Here is a 10102-nt window from a genome sequence, read left to right as displayed (position 1 = left end):
ATCAAACAGACAGTTGTCGTCACTTTTTGCTCTTAAAATATTAAATTTAAATCAAAATATTCATAGTAGTTTCTAATAAATGAAATGAATAAAATAATTAAATAAAAATTCTTACAATACAGGGCAATGCATTTGTTGGCAAATATCCAAGAATGAACAGCAAGAATTGTAAATGAAATAGTTTTGTGTGAAAAATAAAAAAAAAAAAATCGTAAATAGTAAATTTGAAAATGTTTAACAATAAACGACAACAAAATGCCAAAACAGAATGTTGAACTTTAAACAAACTGTCATACTTATTAAAATGTAATAAACTAAAAACGATTGAGATTTGTTGAACAAATATTTATCATGTTTAACAAACTACATTATAATTAATAGTAATAATAAATACATCAATGAAGGTGTAAATTGATAGTGTCAGTTATTATTATATTTTAAATCATCATCTAAAAAACATATATTTCGTTACTTTAAAATAACTATGATATAAAACACAAAGTATTTAGTGTATAGAACTATTTCCATGTTAAATTTCCAGAAAATTCTTTTTTATGAATTCACGAAAGGGGTCAAATGTAAACGACCGCTTATTTTTACAAATGAATTATATCTCTTCCTCTAATACTTGTATTAACTTTATTTTGTTTATGTTTATTCTCTCACGCTTCCATTAAAATGCTACAAATGTTTTGTGTAAATTTGTTTATTTTCTCTAAAAGTTTTTTTGATCTTTCAACATCATATCTAAACAATAAAATCAAAAAATAGTAAAAATATCGACTGCATTTAAAAAAAAAACTTTGTTTTGAACAAATAGTTTACATTTTAAATAAATGGAAAGTGCATTTTTTCAGTATTTTATCTGGCTTTTCGGAATTGTGGGTGTTAGGTGCAGCATGCTATTGTTGAATTTTTGTTTGTTTTTATGTCTGATTTGTTGAAAAAACATTTTTGTAAAAATAGAAATATTTACTATACAGAAACAATAAAATAATAGTAGATTTAAGAGAATATTTTTGAAACAAAAGTGTAAAGAGAAATTGGAAAATTTAACATATTAAAAAGCTGATATAACATCTGTATTTGGCTGTAACATTTTTGAAAAGCTTTTGAATGCAATTTTCAAACATTTTAATGATCTTTGATAAAATGAGATTTTTAACGACAACATGAATAGAAAGCTTTAAAGAACATTTTTGCTTCAGCTAACATTTATTTAACATTTTTCCAAATATTACTCTTAAAATACAAAAAAAGCTTTATTCCAGTGCTTTATACAATATTCACGGAATTTTTCTACAGAAAAATGTATGCATAGTTTATGACATGTGTTTTGCGATTATGTTAAGTTCTAGTTCAGTTCGAGTTCAGTTCGAGTTCAGTTCTAGTTCAGTTCTTGTTCAGTTCTAGTTCAGTTCTAGTTCAGTTCTAGTTCAGTTCTAGTTCAGTTCTAGTTCAGTTCTAGTTCAGTTCTAGTTCAGTTCTAGTTTAGTTCTAGTTCAGTTCTAGTTCAGTTCTAGTTCAGTTCTAGTTCAGTTCTATTTCAGTTCTAGTTCAGTTCTAGTTCAGTTCTAGTTCAATTCTAGTTCAGTTCTAGTTCTGTTCTAGTTTAAAATCACTTGTATTGAAATGTTTTGAGAAATTCTGTTTATAAAAAACTTTCGGTATATTCCACATTTTTCAAATTGGAAATGGAAGTGTTTACTTTTTAAAAATCATTTAATTGTAGTAAAAATTGCCTGCATTAAATAAGATCTCTTAAAGAACAGAATTTAAGAGAATTCAAATGAAAAGAAAGCTAAATTTCATGATCATTTTCCAAGAAAAAAAAGAGATCTTAATCTGGAAAAACCCAAAGACAACAAATAAGTTGCCAGTTTATATAGGAAATTCAAAGAAGAAACACGCGTTTTCTACAATATACAAAAGTTCACGAAATAAATAACGAAATTTAAAAATAAATTTATATAATTTAAATAAAAAAAAAACGAAATAAATATTTCTAAAAAGTCATTGATAAATGATAAAATATTGAAGTGACAAGTGGTACATAATACCGTGAAAATAATAAATTAAAAATGAATTAAGGAAAAATTATTAAAAATAAACAAATTTGGAAAATCTTTAAAAAGATTAACACAAATATACACATTTCAAGAACAAGTTTATATATGTATACATATGTATATAAAACAAAAAGAGAAAAATTATATCAATCATATAAAAGCAAACAGCAAAAAAATAAATGATTAGATCTATACAATATATATTTTGTCTAAGTAAATTTTATAAAAAAAATTAAATTATTTAAAAACACACAAGCAAATTTTAGAAAACAACAACAACGAGTACAAGAAGGAAGGAAATCATTTATATTGTGCATTTAGTAGTTAAATTGTTTACAGTTGTTTTTACAGACTAGACGGACAATCAGACATACAAATGAATGGAAAAACGTTTTTTCTTCAATATTTGTTGTTGTTTTATTTCAATTGTGCTGTAAAATATTAAATTTATTTTTTGTTTCTTCATCCCAGTTTTGTGTTTATAAACTTGAGGTTTGTTATAGAAATTTTTAAAATTTGTTTCAGTGGTTATTCGTATAAAAATAAAAAAATATAATAAAAATTGTGTTTTATACTACAATATTGAAGGAAGCATAAATGAAAAAGAAAAGTTTATAGACAATTTTTATATTTAAATTTATATTAAACACAAAACACACTTTCGCTTACGCATATTTTTACGGCTGTCATTAGAAATTCCTTTGTTTAAATTTAACATATCGTCTGTGTTGTTTTAAAAAGAAAAAAAATACAAAAATGATAAATATAAAAGCCTTATAAAAAATTTATAAATGATTCATTTAATAAAAATTCTGCAAGAAAAAATAAAACGATATAAAACATAAATTTAATGCTGATAACGACAAAACAAGTGTTCAAGTGTTGTGCTGCAAAATGAAATGTTTCTAAAATCATTTAATGTAAAATTAAAACCACAAACAAAGAAAATTATATGTTTAAATTATAAATAATGATTGATGTGTTGCAAAAATTAAAAAATATTCGTTCGAAATTTTAAGTGGTTTTTAAAAGGAAAAAAATATAAAATTTTAAATTGTGAAAAAAGTTTTAAATTTGGGAGATAAAAAAACTATAACCATGGAAAATTCGACAGAATTATGTGAATCTAGTAAGTGTGTTATTAGTCAAGCTTTAGCGAATGATATGTGTATATGAAAATGCTGTGGAACATTTTAATAAATTTAGTTCATTTAGCAAATATTGGAAAATCTTTTTAAAATAAAAAATTTTTAATTAAATTTCCATCTTCCAAAAAATTTTCGTTCAATTAGAACTGAACTAGAACTGAACTAGAGCTAAACCAGAACTGAACTAGAACTGAACTAGAACTGAACTAGAACTGAACTAGAACTGAACTAGAACTGAACTAGAACTGAACTAGAACTGAACTAGAACTGAACTAGAACTAAACTAGAACTGAACTAGAACTGAACTAGAACTGAACTAGAACTGAACTAGAACTGAACTAGAACTGAACTAGAACTGAACTATAACTAAACTAGAAGTGAACTAGAACTGAACAGAAACTAACATATTACATTATTGACAGAATATGTAATGATTTTTCTGTAGTGTAAACAAAAATAAAATGCATTGTTTATGCTTTAAATTTGTAGATGATCAAAAACAAAGATTTTCTTAAAAAAACAACACCTACGGATCTATTTTATAGACACTCTTACTAGTAATATTTATTGAAATTATTTCAATTTGTTATTTAAAAAACTAGAATTGTTTACACAACAGCAATAGTAAACAACTACTCAACCAAAATTCAAAAAACTCTAAGTCAAATTACAGAATTTCCACAAAACGCCTTAATACTTTTCGTATTTATGGCAACGAAAGTTTGATTGCAATAAATTTATTTCACACCAAATCAAAAAAAACGTTATTGTATACATTAAAATGCAATTGAAATTAAATGATTTTGAAGTGAAAATAACACAAAACTAAATAGCAATGTATATATATATATGTACACATACTTATATATTCGTTTGTATGATTTTAATATAAACTGTTAAAACTTTTGTTAAGTTTTCGTTTTCATATTTGCTGATAAATCTTTCACTTGACTTGTATTTCATTTGCAGTGTGTTATGTAAAATTTAACACTTTTGCTGAATTTTGCAATAAATTTGCATTTATAGCAATGATATAAGTGATCTCAAAATAATATTTTGAGATCACTCAACAATTTGGAGCTAGTTTGAACGGTTTTTTTCTTTAAATTTTTCTTCTGATAGCAAATATTCCATAAGTATTCTTTTATAGAAATTTCTTCTATGGGCTTTTCAATAAATTTAAATTTTATAAAAGAATATTATATTTAAAGAAATCTTTCTCGGTATTAATTTTCTATAAATTTTCTTTTTAAAGAAAATTTTAATCTTAAAAAAGATTTTAAATCTTCTTTTTAATTTAATTTATTTCTATGATTCACTTTTAATCCAAAGACATCAGAGATTATTTTTAAACTCCCGCCGTGGTTGTGAATAGACCACGTAGTGTTAAATGTTCCTCTTAATGTGTTCGACATGAATGCCAGCGGGATGAAAATAAAACGATAATGGATGCTAAATATTTAAATTGACTTAAGATTATGACTTTAAATGAAAATTAATGAAATTAGTACAAACATTAAGTAAGAAAAATGCTCGGGTCAATGATCGCTATATGGGCAGAGAAAAATAAATATATATTGAGAGAAATCTACAGACTAGCCTACTTGGAATATTACAATTGATACGAACATATAAAAATATTTAGAATAAAAAATATCTGTTTTTTATCAAATAATAAAATTGCATTTGAAAAAATTCCAATGTTAGTTAAAATTTATAGATTTTTTATGTTCTTGTGAAGAATTGGTTTTCTTATTAGTTTATTATCATTGGATTTATTAAAAAAATAACAACTCACATTTGGTTCAATAAAAATCATTATCTATTTTATTGCATTAAAAATCTTTATAAACAAATGAATTTTGTTTACAAACAATTGCATTTGCTAAAAAATTGTTTCCAAAAAAACATATATTTTTCTTAACAGTTAATAATAGACAAAAGAATTATATGCTAACTAATGAAATGGAATTGATTAAAATTTAGGTGAATAACTTAGTAGTTGAATAGTTCATTAAAAAGTTTTATAAAAAATTAAAGAATATTCAAAAGATTCGCTATACATACATATTAATATAGATGGAGTATTTATATTTAAATAATTTTTTTGCCAAATTTTCTGTTTACAGCAATTCTTTTTTAAATTCTACAAAACTCAAAAAAAATTAAACAATGAAAAAATATTCGCTGTTTATTTTTGTAAAATTTTGTTTTATGCTGTTGTATTATTTGATATTTCTTAGTATTTTTTTCTTTAAATAAACAAACCAGATATCAATGAAAAATAAAAGAAATGGAACAAAAAGGCGAATGAATAAAAATGAAAACAAATCATTAATGATGTATAAACTTGATAAATTTGATCGATTGATGTTGGGTTAATGATAAATGTTTGTTTTTCTTCACATTTTATTTTGTATTTTTTTTCTATTTTTTATTTAATTTAAAGATAAACAAAATGCAAAAAAAATTGACTTTTGAACTGTTTGTGAGAAAATTAATCGAACGTAAGACAGGAAATATATCGAGAAAAAATAAATTAATTTATTTAAATTGAAAAATTATATATTTAGAAAAGAAGCTCTGAAAGTATTTTTAAAGTTAAAGATACAAAATATTTAAAACCATGTGAAAGTTGTGCATTTAAAACGTCAATAATTACCTTAATATTTTTGCTTTATAATTGTCATATTCTAACGTGATCTTATATGTATAAATATATCAAAACCTTTCAACACCCTTCACATAACTACAAGTAATTTTAAAAACATAATTTATTTTCAAAGACTTTTTTTATTATTTTTTAAAATTAACACAAAAATTGTGATAAATTTGCCAAAAATCCTTTATTATGTTAAGCAAATAAGCACAAATTATTTTCTCTTTCATAATTTGTTACTTGTTTTTTCACGACAGGCAATTATTTGGCTGTTGGTTTTATTTTTGAATTTAAAATTTTTATTACCTCTTTAAATACTAAAATGTTTAATGTTCATCAGTCATACACCTCAGAATATGTGGTGAAAAAAAACAAATAAATAAATATGAAATATTAACACAAATTTTATATTACTCAAATATACTTTGTATTTATAAATAAATTTTCGCAAAAAAAAAATCATATTAAAAAAAGAAAAAACTATTTTTATAAACAACACGTAATTGACTAGAATTCAAAATATTTATAAATAATTTATTCCAAATAAACTCAACTACTCATGCAAAAAATTGTTTGAGGTTTTAGTCTAAATAAAAATAAATATCTGTGGACATTCGCATCTAATAAATTATCTTTTGCTAAGCATCATTTGTGGGATGACTATTGAGAAAATTTCTTTTTTATGTTGTTTATGGTTTTTATTTATCACGTGTGTCAGTGATATTTTTTGGGAATGAGAAGAAAAACATAAAAAATAGAATTTATAATTTTATTAAAAAACACTTAAACTATGTATATAAGATGGTATAATTTATGCGTGCAATTTGAATTCCATAAATTATGTGGCATTTACTATGAATTTTTAATGGAAAAAAATGTTTGAGAAAAAATTTTAAGCCGGAAAATATTTTTATTTATGTTCAGCTGGATTAAGATAGTTTAGATTCTGAATACAGAAAATATTATTAATAAAACACGAGAAAAATAAAATGCATTTTCGGTCTTGCTGTGTTTCTGCCTAATAAGCATTCGTTCTTAGTATCACTTTTAATGACCATCTGTTAATTCTATAAACTTTTATCTTTTTATAACCTAATGAACAAAAATATTCGCCCTTTAACCGCCATAAAGTGTACCAACCGAATCTTTTTCTGAGTCGATTAGGTATCCTACCGAAAGGGCTTTTGACATACAGACATCAGTTGCATAAGTTGGTTGATTCACTTAGCTTGAACAACCCATTTATGGTTATTTATACTTAAAAGCTAAGATTGCCACATTACGTTGAGCCTGTGATATTAAAACTTTGTAAGGGAGCTAATGTTCAATGTTTAAGTTTCAAACAAAAATCAATGTATATTTGGGCCAAAAATAACATGTATGTCTATTTAAAAAAAAAATGTTGATTCTTAATTTTATGAGGAGTTTTACATGTACAGACAGACAAATAGACAGTCACACAGGTAGATAAGCTTGACTTAATTGCACATAAAGTGGGTGCAGAGCTATTGTTCTGCACAATTACCCTTCCCACTAAAGTGTTGTATGGTATAATTAAAGTATTTGTTTTTTTCACTGTATCGTAAGTAATTTTATTTATCCCACAGAGTGTTGAAAACATATGAAATCTCCAATATCCTATTAAGGCAATAAATATGTATGTGTATAAATTGGTCAAAACCATAGATTATAAATATATACATATTTTCCGAGAATAAAATAAATTTTTGGCGTAACGAAATTCATGTGCATATTGTTTTAACAATAAATATATATTCTTTTAGTTTGGTATTCAAATATGGGCTGACTGAATGTGATATCAAACAACTGCAACCGGAAGTTGTAATACCTTTTATGCAGAAACGTAATACTTACATGTATGTGTATGTATTTGTATATATAAGATTAGGGTGGCTCCAAACGTGCCACATACGTATTTATCTTTAATTTTTTGTGCCAATGTTATATGAACTGGTTTAAAGGATAAAGGACTATTTTTGAATTTTATTCACATTTTATATGATCAAAACAGAGTATCTTGACTCTACACGACTGTTCGCGCATAGTGAACCAATTCATATTTCTTACGAATTAACTATATATGATATGGGAAATTTTGTATCAAGAGACCCAACTCAAAAATCGATTTCGATGAAGTTTGCACCAAAGTAGTACTATTGGAATGGCCTACTACATACAAACTTTCAGCTCAATCATTCAAAAACTGAATGACTTAGAGGGGATCAAGGTTAGATATTTTGATTATACAGAGGTTTATACAAAAAAAAAATCGTAACATTTAAACTATTTAATATCATATGAAATATAAATTCTAAAAATTTTTGGACAAGAAATTACTTCAGACAATATAAGTACTTAATATGATTATTCGTACTTTCAATGGCTTTATTTCAGTTTATAAACTTATCTAATAGTCTAACTAGTTAATCTCTTAAATAGTTTGCTGAAGCCAACATTTTTAATTATTACGAAAAATATAAAATATTAAAAACATAAATTTTTGCAAAAATTTTTCAAAACAAAAAGTAAGAGAAAAACTTCTTGGGATGTTAAAATTTTCTGAATTTTCCGCCAAATTTATACATATAAAAAGAAAGCAACTAACTGCCCTTGTGCCAAACATGCATACGTCCATTTATTGTGGGTTGTCAATGTCGATTTTGTTTACTTATTTGGCATATGGCCAACAAAACTACTACGACTATATAGAAATTCATACACACACATACTAACTCATAGACACCTACATGTTTTACTACAAAACAACCACTGACAATTGTAAAAATTGTGGGATAAAAACTAAAAACAACAAGAATAAAAGCAAAACCAGAAAAAAAGAATAAATAAAAATGTTATATTAGATACTGACGATTTTAAGATTCCCACCACTAAAATATGTGTCAAATGACAGCTTTTCCATCATGTAATTCTTGTATTTAGTCCGTATTTTATCTTGATCTATTTCATCCATAATAATCAGTTGCACAATTTAGTTTGTACTGCTGCAAATTTAGCAATCAGATAAAAAACACATAAATATGCTGCAAGCAAGTATCACAATATTGTTTCATTATTTATCTATATGTTACATAAAGAATGACAAAATTAATATACCAGCCACAAATTTGTATGTAAATTTCAAAAATATCAATAAAACAAAACAAACTAAATATTAGCTCGTGCTTTTACAATTGCAGAAAAAACAAATCATAGGAAAACCTTTTCAATTCTCAGCCTTTTTGATTATAATGGTAGTAATAATCGAAAAACTATACAAATATAATAAAAACATAAATAAATATTATTTCTGCAAATGTTTGTTTAAAAGAAATTTATATTTAATACAAATTTCTTTTGTTATTTTGATATATTATTTGTTCTTTAAAAGAAATAAAAATACGTATTTTATTTTATGGAACTTTTTTTAATAACTTTATTATTCTTATACATTTTCTGCAATTGTTTACTTTTTTAAAATACAATTCTTAAAAAAAATTATTGTTTATTTTTAGAAAAGTGAGTGGTTTTTATGAAAAATAAATAAATAAATATGTATGTATAACTTTCGGTTTATTATTCTACATGTCTGCTTGTTGTCTAAAGTTTAAGAAATGAAAATAAATATTAAAAACAATATTTTAAACTATTATGTGCTGTATGATATGTATTTTTTAAAGTAAAATATACTTTTAGTTCTACATGTGTCATTTAGAGCTGTCATAGCAAGTGATGACTGTTGGCAGGTCATGTGTGTATGTCATTCACTGTATGATCACGACTATGACTATAATTCTGATATGTAGTTTTTCACATTTACCACATTTATTTTTAGGGAATTTACTCACATGGTGTGGGTTTTTGGTTAAATTGGAAATACTCTAACAGTAAACATTCCAACTCTACACTCTATAAGTTAGACTACAATGGTCAATACTCTCGAGAAGACTTTAGAGTAGATTTTAAACTAAACTTAATACTAAACTAAACAATAGTCTAAACTATAGAATAGACTTTAACTAGATTATAGACTAGACCATTAACTGAACTATAGACTAGACTTTAGACTAGACTAAAGACTAGACTATAGACTAGACTATGGACTAGACTGTAGACTAGACTATAGACTAGACTATAGACTAGACTATAGATTAGTCTATAGACTAGACTATAGACTGGACTATAGACTAGATAAAAGACTATAGACT

General features: G+C 24.6%; 1 protein-coding gene across 1 annotated transcript in view; it reads left to right on the top strand.

Moving 5' to 3' along the window:
* Positions 1–2257: 2257 nt before the first annotated feature.
* The window catches only part of LOC111683481 (WW domain-containing protein A-like), a 9017-nt gene continuing 1172 nt past the window's right edge, over positions 2258–10102 (top strand). The window contains exon 1 of the mRNA XM_046945383.1: positions 2258–3198. Coding sequence (XP_046801339.1) covers positions 3168–3198 — 31 coding nt within the window. The 5' untranslated portion in view covers positions 2258–3167. The remainder of the gene's footprint in view (positions 3199–10102) is intronic.

Source organism: Lucilia cuprina, chromosome 3, assembly GCF_022045245.1.
Source record: "Lucilia cuprina isolate Lc7/37 chromosome 3, ASM2204524v1, whole genome shotgun sequence".
Taxonomy (NCBI): Eukaryota; Metazoa; Arthropoda; class Insecta; order Diptera; family Calliphoridae; genus Lucilia; species Lucilia cuprina.
Note: the sequence above shows the minus strand (reverse complement) of the source record. Positions and strands in the feature narration are given on the sequence as shown.